The sequence below is a fragment of the Peromyscus maniculatus genome, chromosome 5, assembly GCF_049852395.1.
Source record: "Peromyscus maniculatus bairdii isolate BWxNUB_F1_BW_parent chromosome 5, HU_Pman_BW_mat_3.1, whole genome shotgun sequence".
In the NCBI taxonomy this organism is placed as follows: domain Eukaryota; kingdom Metazoa; phylum Chordata; class Mammalia; order Rodentia; family Cricetidae; genus Peromyscus; species Peromyscus maniculatus.
The window spans coordinates 106,554,899-106,579,148 of record NC_134856.1 but is presented as its reverse complement, the minus strand read 5'-3'; the positions used below and the strand labels follow the sequence as shown (position 1 = coordinate 106,579,148).

The 24,250-nt window shown below is 45.7% G+C and overlaps 2 protein-coding genes across 3 annotated transcripts in view; one reads left to right on the top strand and one right to left on the bottom strand.

Moving 5' to 3' along the window:
• Dcdc2 (doublecortin domain containing 2) overlaps positions 1-141 on the bottom strand; it is a 207,324-nt gene extending 207,183 nt beyond the window's left edge. For both annotated transcript variants that reach the window (XM_042278300.2, XM_015995980.3), the window contains exon 1: positions 19-141. The gene's annotated coding sequence lies outside the window, so the exon portion shown is untranslated. The remainder of the gene's footprint in view (positions 1-18) is intronic.
• Positions 142-21,250, top strand: Mrs2 (magnesium transporter MRS2). Its single transcript, XM_076573085.1, has 11 exons — positions 142-393; positions 2,047-2,120; positions 5,465-5,501; positions 7,264-7,376; positions 9,646-9,819; positions 12,415-12,545; positions 15,522-15,638; positions 17,092-17,244; positions 17,700-17,817; positions 20,029-20,142; positions 20,636-21,250. Exons 1-11 carry the CDS (start codon positions 252-254, stop codon positions 20,744-20,746), a joined length of 1,284 nt encoding a protein of 427 aa, XP_076429200.1. The 5' UTR covers positions 142-251; the 3' UTR covers positions 20,747-21,250.
• Positions 21,251-24,250: the final 3,000 nt, after the last annotated feature.

Here is a 24,250-nt window from a genome sequence, read left to right as displayed (position 1 = left end):
CTACTCTGCTCTATCTACCTTCACATTTGCAGGTGCCCGCCGGGGTACAGGACGCAGACTCCGTCAGTCATGGGACACCGGAGGCGCACGCACCGTAGGGAGTCCATGCCTGAGCGTGCGTGGAGAGCAGCGCGCAGGCGCGGGGCGGCTCGCGCAGGCGCGGTGCGCGGTTGTGGCGGTCCGCCGAGGCACCCGGGTTCCGGCATGCCGGGCCGGCGTCTCGTGGCCGCCTCCCCGGTTACCTGCGCACCATGGAAGGCCTGCGCTGCCTGCGCCGGCTGCTGCCCCGCGTCGTGCAGTCCCGGCGGGCCCTGTGCGCCGCGCGCCTGAGCCCGGCTGCCTGCTGCGGTCGCGCGAGCCCGCTGCTCTCCGGGAGCCCGCCCGGCGCTGCAGGTACGCGCGTCCCGCGGGGCCCCGCCTGCCCTTGGCCCCGCCGTCCTCCCCGCTGCGCGACCTGCCGGGCTCACCCTGCCCGCGGTTCTCAGGACGCGAGTGTGGTTTCTTGTTTTGTTTGTTGAGACGGACAGGGTGTCTCTGTGTAGCTAGCCCAGGCTGGCCGCGAACTGGCAGCGGTCCTCCTGTCTCAGCCTTCAGAATTCTGCAGTTAGAAGCGTTAGGCTGCTTTTGGCTTTGTTGTTGTTTTTAATTTTAGCGTTTAAGTATTGTTGGGGCGTGCGTGTGCCTTTCTCTGGGTTTGTGTGTGGAGGTCAGAGGACAGCTTGCCAGAGTCAGTTCTCTCCTGGATCGAACTCGGGTCGTAAAGCTTGGCGACGGGCGTTTTTGCGGGCCGAGCCATCTGCTCAGCAATGGGTTTCGTGACGGTACTTTTATACGTACTTTTTCTCGACACCCCCCACCCCTCCTGTTGGCCTTTTTGCCTCCATATGCTTTCATGTTACAGAATTCTGTTAGGTTGGGTTTTTATTTTATTTATTTATTTATTTATTCATTTATTTATTTTGCTTGTTTTGAGACAGGGTGTCTCTAGCCCAGGTTGTCTTGGAACAAACTCACTGTGGAGCCCAGACCAAACTCGAAGCTGGGTGGCATGAGCTACCACGAGTAGCAAGATTGGGATGTTACTAGTTCTGTTTATTTTGTTCATTTCTCTCCTGGGCACGTTTATACAATTGCACAGTTGCCCTGGTATAGGATAGGGAATTCCTAGAAGTGAAGTTGAAGAATCAAGCCAGTGGTAAGCGTTCACCCTTGATGAAGTCTGCTCTTCGACTGTGTGAGCAGACAGCCAGGGGAGCTCTGGGAGAAGGAAGAAAGAAGTCTTGGCTGTTGGGACTTCTGTCACCCAATGGCGAAATGTGAAGAAAGTGTTTCCACAAATGTGAGCACAGCTTCTGCTCAGAAGCAAACAGAGCAGCGACTTCTGGTACTTTTTTTTAAATTGTACTTGAAAAGTTTCCAAAATGAGATGCTGTCAGTCAGCAGCTCCTTCCCCACAGTCTTTTGGTTATGTGCCTTTTCCTTCAGGCCTTGACAATGCTTGGGAACCAAGCGGTCTGCAAGGTGCAGGAACTTTTAGGATAAACATTGAAGTCCAGAGTAGTAATCCTGACACTTCTTACTTAAGTCCCTAGAGCTTGCGTGGTGAGAGGAGAAAATAGACACCTGCAATGTGACTTCTGACTTCCACAGTGCTCACACAGCCCCAGTAAACAAATGTACATTTTGTTTATTTTATTTTTTTTTTACTTTTGCCAGTGCTTGGGACAAAGGCCAGACCCTTGTGTGTATTAGACAGGCACTGAGATTACCTCGGCTCTCTCTGACCTTTCCAATCATAGAGGAGGACAGGCCTCAGATAGTTAACAAGTTGTGTGACTTTAGTGCATGGAAGCCCTGGCAAGGAATAAGGGCAGAATAGTTGAGAGAACAGTGAGTATCCCAACATAACAAGTGTTTCGTTTCCAGTAGGAAAAAGTTTCAAAACGCAAGCCATTCTGAAGGTTCCATGTACTGTGCGATTGGAGTTGAGCGTCAGGGAAACCAGTCGTGCTCATGGCAAATTCATTCTGTAATTTTTTTTCTTAGGTGGTGTGTACCGGTGTAGAACCTCCGATGCCTCTCAAGCGACTTTAGCCAGTGTGGCCCAGGTGTTCGCTGTGGTGAGTACACCTCGTCCAGTACCTTGCAAGAAGCACTTCCTATGCTTAGTAAGCTCACAGGACTGGATAGTTGGCAGAGGTATTGGAGTTGTGTTTGGCCAGTGCCCCAGCTGCCCGGGATTGGTTTAGTGGTCCTCTTGAAGCTTTATTAATGACTGGGTTCTTGCTGTACAGAACAGGCTGCTCAAATGACTTCTCCTTTCCAGTAGAATGAAAAGTTTATATAGTACATGTTAAGGTTTCCCATCAGCAGCAGAAGTTTCCTCTTGAAACAGGTCTCGTGTGACTTAGGCTGACTTGAGATTTGCCCCGTGGTCTGGGGTGATCTTGAACTGGTCCTCTTTGCTCTGCCACCACACCTACTTTATGTGGTCCTGGGAATTGAACTTTTTGTATGCCAGGCAAGCACTCTACCAACTGAGCTCTATTCCCCAGTCCCAAAGCTTCCTTTGTGAACACTTGACATTTTCTGAATCTGTTTAGAATCCTTGGAAGCTTGGAGACTTGGAAGATGCTAGAGAGGCAGCAGAGTACAGTATTTGAGTGCGTGCTTGAAGGGTGGTTGTGATCTCAACCCTCTGAAGTGATTCAAGAGGAATTAAATGAATTAATAACACATCTGTGTGTGTTGCGTGAACACATTTAAGAAATAAGGCCCTTGGTGGCAAAAAGTAACCTAAGTAAAATTACAAATTGTTTTTGCAGCTCATTTTGTAAGCTTTTATAGTTTGCAAAAGAGTTTTAAGAATAAGTGCTTGACCTGAGCCAGACTTCCTGAGTTTAAACCTCAGTGTGCTGCTCTCTTGCTGTTGGGGAACTTGGACATGTTATTGTGACATCTTATACCTTGATTTTCTCATTAATAACTAGGAATAAACTGCCTTGGGTAATCATGAGGATTAAAGGAAGCTGAGATAACATCACTGTGTTTCAATTTGCTCATTTGTGAATTAGAAATAAATATGCTTTAGGGGCTGGAGAGAAAGCCAAGCGCCTGCTGCTCTTCCAGGGGACTTGAATCTCACTCTCAGCACCCAAACTGAATGGCTCACAACCACATTAGCCACAGCTCCAGGGTCTAACACCTCCTGTATTCCTGGCACCTACATAAACATACAGACACATTCATAAAAAGAAAAAATTACAACACCACTTTATAAAAACTACTTTAGAATGAAAGTAACTCACAAAATCCTGAAAATGGGTGCCTCAGACATAATAACCATGCAGTGTGTGTTATTCTTTACAAACCTTTATGTTTAATGAATACTAACTTCTTAAAGAACTTAAAGACAGGGTCTCACTGTGGAAGCCTCACTGGCTGGCCTAGAGCACTTGGAATCAGCCTGCCCCTGCCTCCCCAGTGCTGGGGTTGAAGTGTACCACTGTGCACAGCTAAAGAACTTTGTTTGTTTTTTCAAGCTAGGGTTTCTCTGTGTAGCTGACCAGGCTGGCCTGGAACTCAGAGATCCTATCTACTTCTCCCTCCCAAGCCCTAGGACTAGGATTAAAGGCGTGCACCAGCACCAGCACCACCCTGCTAAAAGAACTTTTCTTTATGGATAGTATAAGATAAGAGGCATCTCAGGCCGGGCGGTGGTGGCACACGCCTTTAATCCCAGCACTGGGAGGCAGAGGCAGGTGGATCTCTGAGTTCAAGACCAGCCTGGGCTACCAAGTGAGTTCCAGGAAAGGCGCAAAGCTACACAGAGAAACCCTGTCTCAAAAAACAAAAAACAAAACAAAAAAAAAAAAAGAAGCATCTCAGAATTGCTTGTTTCTTTTTTATTGTTTGGGGTTTGTTTTGTTTTGCTTTGCTTTGCATTTTTGAGACAGTCTCACTCTATTGACCAGGCTGAGCTAAAACTCATTGGTTAGCCTAGGCTAGCCTTGTACTAATGTCAGTCTTTCTGCGTCAGATCCCAAGTAGTCCTGAGGCACCATGCCCATTTCTGCAAAATTACTTGGAAAGTAATTACTCTTAGTCAGTTTTGTGAAGTTGATCGGTTCCACAATAGAATCAAGCCCAGTCTGTGTAACTCCAGCTGGTCAGGAGACCAACGCAAAAGAATTTGAGTTTGAGGCCTGCTTGGACCACACAGTGAGCGCCCCCATCCCCAAACGAAAATAAAGTCAGATGATGACTGAAAGAAAATTCTTTATAGGCAAAGTAAGTTTCTCCCAAGAACACCGAACAATCAACTGATTCTGTTGAAAAGAATGAGTTGAGAAAGTAAGCTGGTTACAGAGTAAACATTTTAAATGTCAGTTTTACATGATGTCTTTCAGAAAAGGATACCATTAAGGAAAAATGATACATAAATTTGAGACATAAAAATATGTGTTGTAGAGGAGGTATGTTTTACAGGAACACTAAAGACACCTTGTAAGTTATTATTGGCATAGTTTTCTCTAAAATTTGGCAAATCATGATTTAAGTAATTTTACAAATTTCCTTATTTTCAGCAGTGAGTATATGTGTTTAAGAAATAAATCTAAGGCAAGCTAGTCTATATGATATGACACAAAGCTTTTGTCATATCATATAGACATATATGTCATATCATATATGTCAAGGTCAGTCATATATGATATGACATATATGACTGACCTTGACATTCCTGATGCTTCTGCCCTCCTGTTGATGAGACCTTTGCTCATGAGAAGCAGATTGAGGTGTGGGGTTTGTTGAGGTTCTGCTAACATAGCCCACATTGTTTCCAAAGCAGTAACCCAGCGTGTGTTCACCAAGACGGTGCGTGGATTGTGTTTACTTTCTTACATGGAACAATCCAGCCCTTCATGTTTGACACCTTCAACCGTGACTGGTACAAGCGTACAGAAAAGTGTCCCTCTACTGAGCAGAAATAATGTGACCTCGTGTGCTGGGACTGCTGCAGGCACCTTTTCTGTACGTTTCTACTCATTCTGCAGGGCCTGCCAGAGACGTCTTAGCTTTGAGAAGACATTTAGGTTTGTGAGACAGCCACTCCTTGGTCCCAGTCTGCTGAGAAGGATAAAAGCCAACAAAGGCAAGCATCATGTTTCCACCAAGTGACGTCCGAAACCCAGGGACCGTTGTCAAGTCCTTTCTCAGCCAGAAAGTCCTTGCAGTCACCTCAGGTTTCCCTAGCCTGCTGACTGATGAATTTGCAGAGGAGGATGTGAGGTCCAAAGCTGACAGTTATATTAGCAAAGGAGAGGAATTTTTTTTTCTGGCTTCTGCAGCTGTATTTACCTTAAGGTCAGATATGATTTATAGCTACATTTCATAATTTTGAGGCTGTATCTCAGAACATAAATATACTGATTTGAAATTGTTTGTTTTTATGATCTATCTTTAGACAAAGTTTGACAAAGAAGGAAACGTTACTTCTTTCGGTGAGTATCTTTATCAAGTACTCTTTATGGAGTCCTGAGTTTGGTGGACAATTGGAGATTGTAGTGTTAGAGTGCAGAGTTCTGCTGTGGGATGTTCTGTATGGCAAATGTGTTGCTCTGATTGGTTAGTAAATAAAACACTGATTGGCCAGTAGTCAGGCAGGAGGAAGTATAGGCGGGACAAGGAGGAGAAGAATTCTAGGAAGTGGAAGGCTGAGTCAGAGACACTGCCAGCTGCCACCATGACAAGCCACATGTCAAGATGCCAGTAAGCCACGAGCCATGTGGCAAGGTATAGATTTATAGAAATGGTTAATTTAAGATATAAGAACAGTTAGCAAGAAGCCTGCCACGGCCATACAGTTTGTAAACAATATAAGTCTCTGTGTTTGCTTGGTTGGGTCTGAGTGGCTGTGGGACTGGCAGGTGAAAAAGATTTGTCCTGACTGTGGGCCAGGCAGGAAAACTCTAGCTACAGAGTTCTTTGTATTTGCCACTGTGTTGAAGGAGGTCCCAGGGTGTTTGGAGTAGAGCTGAATGTGGAGATGCTGTTCCTCCCTTACACAGCCCTCCAATTTCTGTTCATTACGAAGCAGGTTTAAAGTAGAATTGGGGTGTGTTTTCCGTCTGCCCCCCCACTGCCATTGCAGTGAGAAAGATGGAGGTGTAAGGCACTGGGTGGCAGTCATGTGACAGCCCACCTCTGGACAGCTGCTCCTAAAAATGGAGCTAGGTATTGCTTTCCCTGTGGCTACAGTGTCACCTTCCCCTGCAGCCCCGTGGTCCTGTCCCATCCTTGCTTAGATCCTTGTGTCTGTGCTTTTTTCTTGCAGTCCTGTGGGAGGTGTGGTTTGACGCAAATACAGATGCTGCTGTCCCAGCCTATCACAAGTTTCTCTCAGCTGCTACATTCTTAGCAGATAGGAGAATCTACCATGAATATCACCTTTTCTAGGTTTTCATTTGTCCAATAATAAATTACCAAATTCATTCATTCACAGATTCACAATGCTGAATGCTATAGTGGTAAAAATAGAAAATGTAGGGACTGGAGAAATAGCTCAGCAACTAAGAGCACTTGTTCTTGGAGAGAACTGAACCCAGGTTCAGTCCTCAGCACCCACACAGTGGCTCACAATCATTAGTAACTCTCATTCCAGGGGATCTCGTGCAGCAGTCTGACCTCCACAGACATCAGACATGGGATGCACATCTATATGTGTAGGCAGAACACTCATATACATAAAATAAATGAACCTAAAAATCTGGTTAATAAAATTCATGTTCATGTGTTCATGTGGGCTGGAGATATAGCTCAGTTGATAGAGAGCTTGCCTAGAATGCTAGAATACCTAATTTAGTCCCAGCAACAACTGGATACGGTTCTGCATGTCTGTAATCATAAGTTTGAGGTCATCCTTGGCTTTGTAAGGAGCTCAAGGCCAGACTGGGATTCATGACATCCTGTCAGAGAGGCAAACTATGTCCAAAAGTAAAAACTTGTTGCTGTAGGTTCTTATCATGCTTGATTGGGGTTTTTATGTTGATCCCCAATGGGCTGCTGTGAAATGTTGTAGAAAAATATAAAAGAGAAGGGAGAATTTGAGTTAGCATGAATCTCCTTTTAAGGTAAGAATAGATATTAAAGACTCACGTAATCCTTTGTGATAATAGTAGGAAACTGCTTAGATGGGCCTGGGAGGGACACTAGGAGCCCATGTCCTCTGGGTTATTAGTGTCACCTGCTCTCTTTCTCTTACAGAGAGGAAGAAAACTGAATTATACCATGAGTTAGCACTCCAGGCCAGAGACTTGAGGTTTCAGCACGTGATGAGCATCACTACCAGGAACAACAGGATTATCATGAGGATGGAGGTAAGAGCTGCGCTGCTGTATTCACCAGGGAGTCCTAGCCATCATGCCTTTAATCCCAGCACTCAGAGGCAGGGGTGAGTTCAAGGCCAGTCTGGTCTACATAGCAAGTTCTAGGACAGCCAGGGCCTGTGAGAAAGAGATGGAGAGGGAGGGAGGGAGGGAGGGAGGGAGGGAGGGAGGGAGGGAGGGAGGGAGGGAGGGAGGGAGGAAGGAAGGAAGGAAGGAAGGAAGGAAGGAAGGAAGGAAGGAAGGAAGGAAGGAAGGAAGGAAGGAAGGGAGGGAAGAAAAATGTTGGAAGGAAGTGGGATTTTTTTTGTTACTGAATGCATTGTAAGAGTAGAACTTGTTCTGCATGGATTATATGTTCAGCAGGCATGGGAACATTTGTGTTGGGAAAATTCTGACTGGTCTTTATTGGCCTTTGAATTTAGTCTGTAGTTTCTGGGATTACACACACACAAAAAAATGTATTTATTAAGATATAGGGCCTTATGTGGCCAAGGCTACCTTAAACTCGCTATGTAGCTGAGGATGAGGTTGACCTCCTGGTCATTGCCTCTGCCTCCCCAATGCTGGAATTATAGGCACAAGCCACCACACCAGATAAAATAGATGTTTTTCCATTTGTATCCTGTTAAGTGCAATTATAGTACATAACCTTGGCTATCTTCATCTGGTTCTCCATGTACACTAGGAATGTCTGTTAAATTTTGAAACCTTAGTTTAAATTTACATCTAACACTTTCTAAAATTGTTGTGCTTTACTTGCCTACTCAGAAGAAACTGAATGTATTGAATTTCTGTAGTGATTCAGTTAATATGGACCTCGGTTGTTTGGACCTGTGAAAGCTTATGGTCTGGAAATAAATGCAAAACCCATCAGAGGTGTTGGGCCCTGAAATATGCATGTGCTTGCTTTTTATATTTGTCTTTGATTAGATTTTTGTCCCATAATCTAGATTTAATCAAAATAATCACAACAAACACAATCTGCTCTCAAAATTTTTTTTCTCCAGAAAATATCTTTGTTCTTATTATCAGTAGCTACTGCTTCTAAACAGAATGTATATCTTTGTATAGATAAATGTGTATAAGATGAAGTAAATTAAACAGAGTGTAACTGTGGGACCTAGATGACGGATATACTACACTGTACAGATAGATGGACAGATACATAACTATACAACCTCTCCAGCAATCGGCTGCAGAGATGGGACAGTGGTTAGAGCAGTGCACTTGTTACTCTTGCAGAGGACCTGGGTTTGATTCCCAACACCCACAGAGTGGTTAACAGCCACCCAAAATTCAAATTCCAGGTGATCTGATGCCCTCTTCTGACCTCCACAGGCACCAAGCACACAGGTTGTACACATATGTACATGCAGGCAAAACTCACATAAAATAAAATAAATAAAATCTAATTTAGAGAAAGTTAGTTGTGCGTGCCTCTTGAGTTGGGGCCCAGGAGAGCAGGCCAGTCAGCCATGACTATTGGCAGTATGTAGGGGCTGGGTGGGAGGGTTGAGAGAACGAGTGAGGATGTCCAGAGTAAGAGCAAGCAGGCCTCCTGGATTTGGCTGGTATCCACATACAGCCTAGAAGAAGAGGGAAAGTAACATTGTTGACAGACTTAGTGAGGAGATCTGCCAGTTTGTTGTGTTCTCTTCAGAGAGCAATCTTGAGACGGCAGCTCCCAGGTGCTGGCGGACAGGCACTGGCCCTTGCCAGCCTTCCACACGACTGTTTTAGGGAACTTAATTTTTCACTCATTCCCTGTTTTCTTGTACATGTCTTGGCAGATGTCTCTTTGTGGGTTTGAATATTTTGAGACAGGGTTTCAGATACACCAGGCTGGCCATGAACTGCTGTATAGCATGTCCTTGAACATCTGCTCTCCTTCACCTCCCAGGTGCTGTGATTGTGGGTATACATATGTGCCACACCAGGCTGGAGTCATAATAACTATCTAATTTGTGTAATTCCAGTTGTTCTGAGAGCAACTTATAATTATCAAGACTTACATATATTTGAATTTTCTTCCTTTATAAAATATCCCTTAACTTTATTATTTGTTTTTATAAAACCAAATGAGCACTGATTTGGTTTACTTTTAGACTAAAATTAGTAAAATGAACTCAGTTTTATGAATTTACTTACTTTTTCCTCCAGCTTGATAACTTGCATCTCGATGAATGTTGTTTTGTGTGTGTGTGTGTGTGTGTGTGTGTGTGTGTGTACACACATCCATTCTTTTCTGTTGCTTTTCCAGTATTTGAAGGCTGTGATAACTCCAGAGTGTCTTCTGATACTAGACTATCGGAATTTAAACCTGGAGCAGTGGCTCTTCCGGGAACTGCCATCACAGCTGGCTGGAGACGGTCAGCTTGTCACTTACCCGTTGCCGTTTGAGTTCAGAGCTATTGAAGCACTCCTGCAGTATTGGGTAAGCCGATCTGACGTGTTGTGTAGCGTGAGTGCAAAGACAAGTTAGTACCGTCTATTTCAAAGATGCCTTCCCCAGGCACAGCAGTCCTTTGTAAGGCTCCTCCAGAGAAAGAGAGCTTCATTCTCCAACTTAGGACCCAACCAAGTAGACCTAAAGATTCTCAAGAGGAAACTGACAAAGCACATTCAAATTGGCTCCCTTTGTACACTTTTCTGTTTTTTGTTTTTGTTTTTGTCGTTTATTTTTGTTTGTTGACTTGGGATCGCCCTGTGTATACCAGGCTGGCCTTGAACTAAGGTGGTCCACCTGTTCCATCCTCTCTAGTACTGGTACATGTGCATGTCACATCTGTCTGTGCACTTTCACTTATGAGATGAGAATTCAGGAGACCTTAAGTTGCAGTGTAAGTGAACTCTGAGCACCTCATGTAGCTAGAGTTTTCCTGCCTTGCCCACAGTCAGGACAAATCTGTCACCCGCCAGTCCCATAGCCGCTCAGACCCAACCAAGTAAACACAGAGACTTATATTGCTTACAAACTGTATGGCCGTGGCAGGCTTCTTGCTAACTGTTCTTATAGCTTAAATTAATCCATTTCCATAAATCTATACCTTGCCACGTGGCTTGTGGCTTACCGGCGTCTTCACATGCTGCTTGTCCTGGCGGTGGCTGGCAGTGACTCTCTCTGCCTTCCTGTTCCAATTCTCCTCTCTGTTAGTCCCACCTATACTTCCTGCCTGGCCACTGGCCAATCAGTGTTTTATTTATTCACCAATCAGAGCAATTTAACATACAGACCATCCCACAGCAACCTCACTTCCTTCTTCAAATTAAACTGTGTAATGCAAGTGCTCACACATGAAGGCACCATTCATCAGACATCTGTTTGAAGCAGCTCCAGGAGGTGACACCTCCTGCTTGGGCCTAGACTGACAGGAGCCACAGTTCTAGTGACCCCTGCCCCACAAATCAGCAGGTACTGGATCCCTGGGAGTTGTACAAACCCAATCAAGGTGGCCACTGTCTTCTTAGCCCCTTCTCATCTTTTATTTTTCCTGCCCCTAATTCGTCTGGATTGTACTGTTCAGGAGCTAGCTGCCATCAGTGCTGGGAGCATATTAGTCGACTGGGAGATGGAGAGGAAATTTAAAAGGTCAGGAGAGACTGAGTGACCTGGTACCTTACTCTGCTCTCTGCTTCGCTTCAGTGAGGGACCAGAGGTTTCCCTTTCTGCCGGGGCTACAGGAGCAGTGCAGACAGTAGCGTGTGACCGTCTGGGCAGACCCAGGAGTTCATCATACGGGAACGATGCAGTCACTTAGTAATTCTTGCCTGTGACATGCGGTCCCTGGATGATTCCTTTCAGAAAGAGCACTACAGTATCAAGCCAACCATCTCCTCATGGGATCCACTTTCAAATAAAGGAGAGCCCCTCAACCCACCTAGCCTCCCAGCCCTATGAAGTCCAGCCCTCACAGACCAGAGAGTTGGTGTCTCTAGGGTAGTGAGACATTAGGTCTGCCTTGATGTCCCACTTCCGGTCTTCTGAACCTGGAAGCAGATCCTGTTATGCAAAATAAAAGAATCTACAGCAGGCCCCCTGATTCTGGGCTGCAACTTCCAAGTTAGAAGATAAGTTGTGCATCTGAGATAAAACAGCATGTAGTAGCATTTATAGTCTCAATTTTGCTGCTTAATCTGTTAATCTTGTGTTGTTTGCTAGCTGATGTGGAGGTTTTTCGATCTTGAGTGCTATCCTCTTATCAGATGTTTATTCCTGTTGAATATCAGCCATGCCTATTAGCTTAAGAAAAGCATACTTTGGACTTTACAGTGATTCAGTGATCTTTTTTTAAAGTCCAAGTCAAGCTTCAGTTTTCTGCCACCTCCCAAGGGCTGGAATTGCAGGCACATGACAATATATCCAGTTATTTGTTGCTGTGGATCAGACCTGGGACTTCATGCATGCTAGGCAAGCTCTCTGCCACCTGAACTACAGCTCCATCCCAAGTTTCAGTTGTTAAAAGTCATTGTCCAGAGCAATTTGAACAGTGTTCTGTTTACAGAAAACATAGCTATTCCCAAATGTGAAATGGGTGTTTTGACATGGGGGGTTTCAGGATTTTTCCTGAAGATTTATTTTATATTTATTGTATATGTGTATGCACATGTATGTAGGTGCCAGCAGAGTCCAGGGGGTGTTGGATCTCCCGGAGCTGGAGTTAGAGTTGTGAGCTGCCTGATGTGGTTATTGGGAACCAAATTCTGGTCCTCTAGAAGAGCAGGAAGTGTTCTTAACCACTGAGCCATTTCTCCAGTCCCCAGGATGTCATTAACAAATCATTCCCTAGTCCTACCATAGCAGCTGTCTGTAGAGGAAAACTGTCTGAGAGTTAGTCCAGAGCCTGGTGACAGCGTTACATGGTGCTCCTCTAACCCAGGAGATACAGCTTTTGAGGCATCTAGAACAGCTTCTGAGATGCTGGCAGTATGTTTGGCTAGCACAAATGTCTGTGTTTAATCAGAGGCTTCACTGATCCTAAGTTCTAAAAAGGTTGTTTTAATTCTTATGAAAGGCCATGTTGTTATCTAGATCAACAACCTCCAGGGGCAACTCAGCATCCTGCAGCCCCTGATCCTTGAGACCCTGGATGCATTAGTGGACCCCAAGCACTCTTCTGTTGACAGAAGCAAGCTGCATGTCCTACTCCAGAATGGCAAAAGGTAAATATGGGTGGCTTGTCAAGCTGGGAGGTAGAGACAGACACCTTCAGTTCTCTCTGGCTGATGCCTACAGAGAGATGGTTAAGGTATGCGCATGTGAACCTAAGTGATTCTTCTTTGTTAATGGTAACAGCTTTCCATGTGTCATAATTTAAATAAATATACTCTGAGATTTATACTCCCCAACTTTTCTTGAAAATTTAAGTTAAGGGCTGTGCCTGTGTCTCAGTGGTAGAGTGCTTACCTGGTATATATGAGGCCCTGGGTTCAGTTCCCAGCACCACAGAAAAATGTTCAAAACCTTGACAGTTAAAACTTGATGTGGGGAAGGAGTGTGATTGTTAAGAAAGATGGCTTAGTGGTTAAGGGCACCCCCCACCCCAGCACACACACAGCTTTTGAGTGCTGAGAACCACACGGGTTCTCTGGGACAACAGTGTGTGCCCTTAACCACTAAGCTATCTCTAACAGTCACACCCCTCCCCCACATCAAGTTTTAACTCTGAACATTTTTTCCGTTGTGCTGGGGACTGAACCCACAGCCTCATACATGCCAGGATTATACCACTGAGCCACAGCCACAGACAGCCACAGCCCTTAACTGCTAAATTTGCAAGAAAAGTTGGGGAATGCAAATCTCAAAGAGTATATTTATTTAAATTATGACATGAAGTAATTCAGGGGTTTAAGTTTGGTGGTGAGTGCCTCCACCTGCTAAGCCATCTTACCTGCTCAGAAAGCCAATAAATGTTCTTAGTTTTTATTATTCTATGTGTCGGGGTAGGGGGTGGGGGGGGTGGGGATGTGCACGTGCGGGGGTCAGGACAACTTGGTAGAATCAGTTCTCTACTTCCACGGTGTGAATCCCACAGATTGAACATAGGTCATCAGGCAACAGGCGCCTTGACTTTCTTGAACCTTCTTATTGGCCCCAATTTTTTGGGTTGTTTGGTTTTTTTGCAGATTTACTTATTTTATCTTTATGAGTTTTGCCTGCATGTATGTATGTGTACCGTGTGTGTGCCTAGTGCCTGAGGAGGGGCGAAGACATAGGATCCCCTGGAGTTGAAGTTACAGATGATAACTGCCACGTGGGTTCTGGGAGCCAAACTCAGGTCCTCTGCAAGAGCAGCCAGTGATCTGAACTGCTCGGCCATTGGTCCCTTAAGCCCCCATCTCCAGTTAAAGTTTTAAAAGAGTTTGTTGTTTGTCTAATGTTGAAGTACTTTTATCAGTTATAAATAAGCTCCAGGCTGGAGAGATGGTTCAATGGTTAATACGATGCTCTTTCTGAGGACCTGAGTTCCATTCACAGCACCCAGATTTGATGGTCCATAACCACCTGTAACTCCAGCTCCAGGAAGCAATGTTCTGGCATAGGCACACACATAGACACCTCAATATAAATAATTAATTTTTTGAAAGAATACTCACGCTAGAGACCTGCTTTGGTGGTTCAGGTCCCAAAGAGGATGGGGGGGGGGGGGGAGCCGCACAGACACCGTCTTGAGGATGAATCAGGATGGCTGCCAGCATTGCTTAATTGAAAAGTGACTATACCCTTTATACTTTAAATTGCACATAGGATTAAACTAGAGACAAGGGGCATGTGAGCTGAGGTGTGGCTTGAGATTAGGAGTTGAGGAGTCTAGCGTTGACCTTGACAATAGGCACCAGTCATTCCTCTAGTTAGAGATAAGAAGGACTGCTTTATCAAGCAGGAGCTTTCCTCAAGGCCAAGAGGGTATGGAGACCTTTGTCCAAATGTTTGACCTTGGGAAAAGGACTTGTTTGGGGGAGCAGACATACTATTTCTTAGTCTTACTGTATGGGCCTGTTCCCCTCATAACACTCCCCAAAGGGAAGGTCCTGATGTCTTACTCTTCCCATTACACTGTACCATTCTGATTTCTCTGTGTTTATTAACTGAACTCTTGCCTTTAATGGCCTCAGGCTCTGGCTATGAATCATAGGCCTTTCTTTCTTGGGATCAGGTGTGTCTAGTAAATCTCTAACTTTCCTGTTCTTGGTGTAATTAGGAGGGCACAATGGAATTCCTGGTTCCATGGTGTCGGGGATTTTTTTTTTTTTCAGAGAATTATTTTGTTTAGAGAGGCTACCATCGTTCACATTTTTGTCCTTTACCAAAGCGCACACAAAATTTCCCAAAGGGACAGGCTTTGATAGTGAGAATCATTAAAAATGAAAGTAAAGGTGCTGGAGAAACGTGGTCTGCGGTGTCGAAATGCTGGAACTTTGTCAAGCAGCAATGGTTGCCATGCGGTCCATGCCACACTCAAAGCTGGGTATGGTACCTCGCATGTAATCCCAGCACTCAGCAGTCTAAGGCAGGAGGATTGCCTCAAGTTGGAGGCCAGCCTAGGCTACAGAGTGATAACCCTCTCTCAAAAAGGGTCATGGGGAGGTGGGGTGTAAGGAATCTGAAAGAGCCCTTGCCTGTCACGAACAAGGTCCTTGGGTCAACATTCAGAGCCCACAGAAGAAATGAAACGGCCTGTCGCTACCCCTCCTCACATGCATCTGACAAGCAAGATAGGAACCTTGCTGTAACCCCTCCTGACCTGTGTGTCGTGGATTCCTTTGACTTTCCGGCCGGTGACTACTTACTGCTAACCCTCCCAGTGCGCCTCTTCACCCACCTTCTGCTTTAGTTCATCACAGAGAAGATCTCAGCTGAGGATGCATACTCAAGCATCTTACCTTAACCTGTACATTTCTAGAATGGCATAACCTTTAAAGCCACAAAATCATTATATGGAGAGCTGTGTCACTGGCTAATCTTACCAGTTGGTTTGGGTTTGGGGTCGTTAATTTGCGTTAATTGTTGAAATATTTTTACCAGTGGACGCTGAGTGCTAGGTGGATCCACTTGTAAGGTGCCCTAAACATATTGTTCTTACAGCGAAATGGTGCACAATTACACTGCTGACCTTTGTTATGTAACTGTTCTTACAGTCTCTCTGAGTTAGAAACAGACATTAAAATTTTCAAAGAGTCGATTTTGGAGCTTTTGGATGATGAGGAGATGCTGGAAGAACTCTGTCTAACCAAGTGGAGTGACCCCCAGGTCTTGTAAGTATTGCCTTGTGGTGTTTCTCCCTTCGGGTGAGGCTGTGTTTGTCTAAAATAGTGAACGGGCATTTTTCACCCTCAGTCACTTTGTCTTACACACGGCCCAGCTCAGTGAGGCTGAAGGGAGTGCACACTGCATTGCAGCTGCTGGGCTGAGGAGATCATAAACATCACGATTATCCTCAAGGGATGGGTCACTAAGCAACATGTGTGAGATGAGATGGGTTTCCTAGGGAGCAAGGGCAATAGTTGCCTGGTAGAGGAGAGGGGGGTGAGCCAGACATTTGCTTTTCAGAAACAGCTCTAATGGAGCCTAGTCACTGCTATATATTATAAAGCCGGTTCCAGAAGCATGTGTGAAACTCACCATCTGATCTATAATACTAAATGCATTTAAAAGTCACTGGAGACTTGAATCTGCTCCGGTCGACCGTGGTATGGTTCTCAGTACTCATGCTCTTCATTAGCTGAGAAGCATTGAAAAGCAAGGAAAGGGGCCGGTGAGGTGGCCCGGCACGTGAAAGTGCTCTGTGCAGGCCACTTGAGGGCATGCAAAGTGAAAGAACCAACGCCACAGTTGTCCTCTGACCTCCACACGTGCGCCGTACACACACACACCATAAACACAATAATAAAAAAGTTCCTTTTTTTTAATTCCCCCAAGACAAAACACACAACCCTGTCTGCCCGACGCTTAATGTGTACAAACCTGCCAGAGTAGAGATAGCAAGGCTCAGTGTCATTCACATTTACTGAATGCTTCTCCCAGGCAGCAAAGGAGAAGCCTGGTGTAGTGCATCACTAGGACGTGCTCAGGGAAGCAGATGTCAGCAGTGAGTCCTCTGCTCACTCAGCCAGGGAGAGGGGAAACTGGCTGCTGCTGTATTTGATTGTATCCTAAGGGAAATGCTCTTTTTAATGTGTATAGATGTTTGGCCTGCATGTATGTCTGTGTACCACTTACATGTTTGGTGCCCACAGAGGCCAGAGAGGGCATTAGATCTCCCAGAACTGGAGTTCTGGATGGTGTTGAGCCACCATGTGGGTACTGGAAATGAAACTCAGTCATCTGGAAGAGCAGCCAGTATCCTTAACCACTGAGACATCTCTCCAGCCCCAGGAAATGATCTTTTCAATTTAGTCTGAGTTTTCTTGTGCTTCATAATGGCCTAGGATTTGCACTTTCTCATCAGTATTCACCTTTGTATTTTCTGGTCACTAATGGCATGTGATTACATGCCTCTTTTGGATTGGGGCCATGGAGCACAGTGATGCTAAGTCATCTGTGTAGGCTGAGTGCATCATGCTTAGGATCTGTTGGCATAGCCTCTAACAAATTGGATGCAATCACAGCAGATGCAATAAGCTGGCTTTCTCACTGGCTGCTGAAGTTGGGGGTCAGTGTGTGCTGGACATGCTCAGGTCTGCTGACTGTTGACCCTGTGACTTGAAGTGAGAAGAGCAGCGCTGGGATTGACCATGCAGAGGAGATGGAGCTGCTGCTTGAAAACTACTACCGGTTAGCTGACGACCTTTCCAACGAGGCTCGGGAGCTTCGGGTCCTGATTGACGACTCGCAGAGCATCATCTTCATCAATCTAGACAGGTGAGGATGCCCTACAGGAGGTGGTGAGGACTGGGCTTAGGACTGGAAAGCACTTTTAAAGGAGTGGGTTTTTGGAAGAAGTCACACCATCACATCTGTGACTACTCCGTAAGTGGCCTTATTCTTAGTTTCCTAATGCCTGGCAAAAGCCACTGAAGGAATGCATGGTTCATTTGCACTCACAGTCTGACAACGAGGGCAAAAACTTGACGTATCTGTTCATGTGTCCTGTCAGGAACCAAGTCCCCAGCCAGGGAATGGTGCCACCAATGGTGAGGGTGGGCCTTTCCACCTCAGTGAGGAGGTTTGTTTCTGTGGTGATTCCAAATCTTGTCAAGTTACAATATTAATCATCTCAGGAGTTGCTTTTGAAGGCGGAGAGTGACCCCGTAGGCCTTCTCTCGGTTTTGCTCGTTTGTGTGTTTCCTGGTCTGAGTTGGTTGTTTTCTCTCCAGCCACCGCAATGTGATGATGAGGTTAAATCTCCAGCTAACCATGGGAACCTTCTCTCTTTCCCTCTTTGGACTAATGGGAGTTGCTTTTGGCATGAATTTGGAATCTTCCCTTGAAGAGGTAAGAACGTCATTTTTTAAATATCAGGATTTTATTTTACTTTTTAATGTTGAGATGATTAGAAGAGTTTTTTTGAAGACAAAGTGCCTGCAAAGGCGACAGAAAGAACGGAATACTTACTTTGGCTCACAGTTTAAAGGAGTCATGGTCCAGCGAGACAGGAAAGGCAAGGTGGCAAAGCATGAGGCCTCCCAATCACACCGGCCACGGTCAGGAAGCACACTCTCCTCTTGGAAATACCCTCACAGATCTGTGATTCCTGGGGGATTCCAAGTCTCGTGAAGTTAACAATGAAGATTAGCCACCACGTCTGCATATTCCATAAAGAGTTCTTTGACACGGCTGTAATTCACTTAGAACTCAGGCAGTTACTGTTGGCCCCTGTGTGTAGCTGTGACTGTAGCCTACATCACTTTATTTCCTAGAACATGGCAGTACACAGGAGAAACTGACTAAAACAGCCACCCTGTGAGGCAGTGGTGATGGGAGATTTTATTTTCCGTTCTGTGTGTCTGGCCCTGTACCCGGGATTCACATACATAGGGCGTGTTTGATGCAGTAATCACAACTCTGAAACAGACAGTTTCCCTACTTTGTAGATGAGGAAATAGAGACTCAGAAAACTTAGTAAATTGCAGATCTATAAAACCAGAGGATTTCAACCCAAAGATAAATGCTTTCTACTCTGCCCTCTTGCCTTTCCATATAATGCCAGGGTTTCTGAAACCACTGTAGCCTGGTGTTTTGGGGAGCGGTCTCACAAGGCACTTTGATGTTTGGCCCTCTGTCCTCTGTGGTTTATTGCTTCTGTGGCTGTCACTGTGGTCTAACCAACATCTTCTCTCAGGACCACACATTTGTGAAAAGTGGTCTTTTAAAACTATCTCAGGCCGGGCGGTGGTGGCGCACGCCTTTAATCCCAGCACTCGGGAGGCAGAGGCAGGCGGATCTCTGTGAGTTCGAGGCCAGCCTGGTCTACCAAGTGAGTTCCAGGAAAGGCGCAAAGCTACACAGAGAAACCCTGTCTCGAAAAACCAAAAAAAAAAAAAAAAAAAAAAAACTATCTCAGACTTCTACATAGAGATACTCCGGTGCCTTCTGAGCGGCCTTAGGATAGTCTGGACTCCCAGGTCCGTGGATATCTAATCTAGTCACTTTCCCTGGACTCGCCTCAGACATCTGTAGCCACTCTTGTTTGTCAGCTATGCCCTGGTTCGTTCTCAGAAATGCTGGCCACAGCTCTCCCCTCAGCTCCCAGCCTTGTTGCCCAGTTCACTCCTATCCCCCCTGGGGTTGTAACTTTTGTTAAGAATCATGCTGTGTCCATATGTTGGTAGTAACCTGAAAATATGAGGTGCGAAATTCCTCATAATTGTAAACATTTTGAAGGCCAGTCATACTACATTGATGTGGAAAAGTCCATAGCTGGTCTGTTGTGGCTCAGTCAAGATGTGGGTACACTAAAAGTATCCCATGAAATTATCTTTGGACTAATATACATATATTAGGTGCATGTGAGATGTTTTTTCTTTAGACTTCAAAAGAAAATACCATTGTTATGTCACATGTCCACCAAGGGAAAACGTATACAACTAACTATTCCTGCCTTTCAAAAGTTAGTGGCTGGGCTTGTAAAACAGAGGACAGTTAATGTTAGAATGGTGCTTCCTTCCTATTTTCCCAATCATTATTATAAATACATAAACTGAAACATGTTTTGGTCCCAAGGAGTTGAGATGGGATAACCAACTCATCTAACCCAAGCTAACTCTGTTTTATGCTTAATGCTAATATTCTTACTCAAAGCCTATCCCCTATCACAAGAAAAGTGGTCTGGTTTTGTTGAACTCCCTTTTGATCCAGGTGTGGTAGAGTACACCTGTAGACTCAGCTCTTTGGTGGGAGGCGGCAGTAGATCTCCTGAGTCAGGAACTCGAGAGCCAGTCTGGCAGCAAAGCCTTGCCTTCGTGGTACCCTTTCTGGTACAGCATCATGTGCAGTCCTAGGTACAGAAGAACCCAGGTGTGAGACACTTGAGGTAGGCGTGGTCGCCCCTGGACTTGGCCTCAGGGCTTCGCTGCAGGCCTAGTTCCCTGCTCTTTATATGGAAGAGCCCTGTGATAACAGAAAGGCTCCTTTTAGCTCTGGAGGAGAGTGTGTCTCTGAAGAGACTAACCTCTGTGATTGGAATGAACCCTTTTTTTCTTTCAGGACCATCGTGTGTTCTGGCTGATTACAGGAATTATGTTTATGGGGAGTGGCCTCATCTGGAGGAGGTTGCTTTCGTTCCTCGGCAGACAGCTAGAAGCTCCTTTGCCCCCTATGGTACGGACTGGGCATTCACAGCAGCCCTGCTGTGGACCGCAATCCTGGGCCCCCAGTCAGGCAGCCTGGGTTTCAGTTGTCACGGGCTTTGTAACCCTGTGCGAGTGAGTTGATTTTTCTAACGCTCCTCACTTTCCTCCTGTTAATCCGGTCAGCGCTGTGTGCTTCATATTATTTGAAAGTTAAGTGAGCTGAAATGCATAGCAGTGTCCAACACAACAAATCAGTTAGACATTACTTGGTTTCTTAGAACGCTGGCAAGAATCATCCATTAAGGCAGATGCTCGTCACGCTGCAGGGCTTCCCTAACCATGCTGAAATGCAGCAGCGCTCCAGGAGCGTGTGAGCGCTTCACCTCCTCTCCTCCCATGCATGTGGAGCAGCATGGCTGGAGCAGGTGCGTGGGCTCCGGCCTGTGTGTAGTCCTCCGCTTTCCTCTGTCTGTGACTTCTGAGAGAGACACAAACTGAAATGCATTTCCTGCTTTATTTAGATGGCCTCCTTACCTAAAAAGACCCTTCTGGCAGACAGAAGGATGGAAGTGAAAAACAGCCTCAGGCCGGACGGACTCGGAGCCAGCAGGACTGTCCTGGCAAGCCGCTAACAGCAGCTGCAGACAAAGATCTGTATGCTTCTGGAGCTATTACCGCTCTCCGGGGGAGAAAAAGACGACCGCTGTTTAAATTATGTCTGACTTAAAATACTGCGGCATTCACGATACTAAAACACGATGCGTCTTCAGAATTCTGGGAGGCAAAGTGCTTTCTTTGTAAAAGGCCAAAATCCTGTGTCCTACCAACCTTGAATACTGTTTTTATGGGCTTTTTAAAGTATAGATTAATTTATTGCGAGATAGACTTCTCTAGATTCAGTACTGTTAAACATATCAGGGAAAGTACAGCTCTGTGCTGATGGAGCCCAGCAACTTGACAGAGCCTATAGTCCCTGAGCTCACGGGCTGCAGTTCCTCAGACGTGGGAAAGAAAGCTGGCAGATCTGTTAGCCTTGCAATGAACTCGGGAATGTCAGTCCTTGACAACCTTATTTTCAGGTATTTGCTCTCTTTTATATATAAGATAAATAAAAAGGAAATATAATTTAATGTCAACATACGTGTATTCTGGTTAATCAAGATGGTATTATTGATTGGTTATAAATAGACCCTTTGGAAGTAAAGTTGAAAGAACGTGTTTATTCTTACAATTTTATAACTGTTTTGATCACTACTTGATTTAAGAGATTGTGTCTCCCCGACTCCTGAAAATGTTTACAGCCAGCTAATCTGTTTGCCTACGTCTCCAAAGTTAGCAGATGAGCTTGTCAAACAAGGATAGTTAATGTAAGAATGGTAGGAGCATTATCTTCATTCATAATCAGAAGTTTGTGTTTAAAATGAACGGCAAAGCAGGACATGGTTGGTGCTTCACCTGTAATTCCAGTCCTTGAAAGACTGCAGCAGGAGGATTGTGAAGAGTTAGGGGCCAGCCTGGGCTACAGAGTGAGTTCTAGGCCAGTAGAGGTCATAGAGTGAGTTCCAGGCCCACCTGGACTGTAGAGTAAGACCTTGCCTCAAAACGCCAGATAAATGGGGCTGGGAGTGCTGCTCATTGTTAGTGCTCACCCAGCACGAACAAAGCTGTGCAGTCAACTCCCTAGAACTGCACAGTAAATAACCAGATTGTTGATACCTATAAATCTGAAAGCTGCCATCCTAATAACCATTCTGCTACTTCTGTGTATTTTCTAGAGGTTTCATTAAGTTGTGTGCTCGAACATTACAGTTAAGTGTGCTTCCAAAAGTAGTGCACTTGTAAGATTGTAGTAAAGCCAGGCAACTCTCAGCCTACAAGGTATGAACAAAAAGGAAGTATACCCACCCCAGATGTTGTGTGCCCAGTTCCCTTAGTGTGTCCCACGAGGATGTCGGGGTTATTTGCTGGGTAATTTAGTGACAGGAATAAGAATGTTATTCCAGTGGAAAAGAGAAGGTTATAAGTGAGCTTCCCTCCTGCGTGGGGCTGTGAGATGCTGGTCCAGGGCAGCGGAGCTGGCCTGGTGTCCCAGCCATGAGATGCTGGAATAGGACCCTCAAGGAACTGTAGCAGCTGAATCTTTTGATAGTGTCCAAGATCATCTTTGGTGATGCCTGGGTTCCACGGTAGCCCTTTTCAGCAGACCCAAGAGCTGCCGTGATTGGTCTTAGACTGGATTTTGCTCAGCTGAGATCCATGAAGAATTGAAGTCCATTTGATCCCAGGTCAGAGAGGATCAAATATCGTTTTCTCCTTGTGTTAGTTTATGAGCTTGAGTAAAGTAATTGTTTGATGAATCGTGTACCTCCTATCAGTCAGATAAAAGGACAGAACTGGCAGTTTGTAAAATTTTTAAAGATGGTTAGGTCAGGTAGGGATTTTATAATTGAGCAAGCAGTCACATCCCACATCGAGCAAGGGGTGTGATACTTTTTGACAGTCTATCCTTACGTTCAGAGCCTATGAGCCAATGTGGACAGAGCAGAGGTCATCCTCATGACCACAGACTGGAAGAAGCTCTGACCGACTCAGGCTGACAGGCTGTTTGTGTGACGGGGCCCAGGAGCTGCGCTCAGCTTTATTTCTTGGAATGGCATCACTGAAGCTACATTTGAACTTTAGCGTAATAACTTGAGTAATGGCCACAGAGGTGGTCTCATGGAGGGATGGAATTGGGGTCCAGGGACCTGAGCTCTCTACCAAAAGCCCACCTCCAATCATTCTAACTTTATAGTCTGGGACAATAAGGCATAAAGCAATTCCTATCATGAAGCCTTGAAAATGTACAGAGAGAGAACTAGAAAACCAGTATATAAATGTCTGTTGGTGTCTTGGTAAAGATCACGCTAAACAGTTGAATCAGTGTTGTTTTCGTTACCTCCACTTGAGTTTCTAAGCATTGTGGGGCTGTTTCTTAGAACCTCAGTTAATGCTTGGTGGAAGGAAATTTTAATCCACCTGTTGAGGATAATATTCAGACTGTCGTGCGCTAATGTTTCCTCTATCTCAGGTCAGTATTCTTCATAGGCTGACCTTCAAAAGTGGTACAGCACTGACCTGCTTCTCACAGAAGTCAGTGTGCTACAATGTCACCATGTTAGACCTGTCAGTAGGACAGTCCTTCAGCTTGAAGATGTCCCATCTCCATAAGCTTTCGGCTCCCTTTACCCGGAGCCTGCTATCTGCTATGTTCAGACATTGAGCCAAAGACAAATTCTGTGGCCAGCTCTCATCAGGTAGAGCAAAAGCCCTGGCACTTTGGGCCAGAGCATCAGCTCAGGGTTGGGGAAGCCCACGCCTGGTGTGCACAAGGCCCTGGGTTTAGCCCTGCTGTTCACGTTTGCTGATTGGCTATCACAGTGGCAAAACAATAACCCTTCTGCTGGTAGTGTTCTTCAGATAGGTTGAACTGCCAGTTACTAGCCAAGCAAAACCAAATGTCCCTGTGTTCTCCTCCTGCCATGTCTTGGGCTGTATCGCGCACACTCAAAACGCCAGCCTGGAGCATGAGCGGTGCCTTCTGGGGTGAGTGTGAACTGTCCCCTTTCTCCCCTGTGGGTCGTCTCAATGGAGTCCTTCCTCTGTTGGACTCTTCCTCATCCTCTGCAGAAGGTTTTCTCTCTGGTTGGTATTGTCACCCATTTCCTTCTGCTTTTGATATCATTTCCCAGGGTCAGGAGGAACAGTATCTCCCTTGGCTGACACAGAACCAGCCAGTCACTGTTAGCAGGTCTAAGTGCTGGTGGTGAATTTCTCCTGAAGCCAGCCTGGGCATGGAGCACAGAATCCACCCTAAAGAATGGGCCAAGAACAGGCGAAGCCACAGCCCACCTGCCACTGGGTTCCTCACTGGTCCCTTACAGTCACCCTGGGCTCAGGCCACACTCCTTCCTGCTCTGTTGATGGCGCTGGCAGCCCAGCACAGCAACGCCCCCCCATGTCCCCCTCCTGTGAGACTTAACCACACTGGTGCAACAGCCAGCTGCACAGACCTGTGAGGCACGCACGAGGTGGCTCGTGGAACTTTGGTTTCTGTGGTGCTCCTTCTAAATGGTCACTGAGGAGGGGCCAGGGTG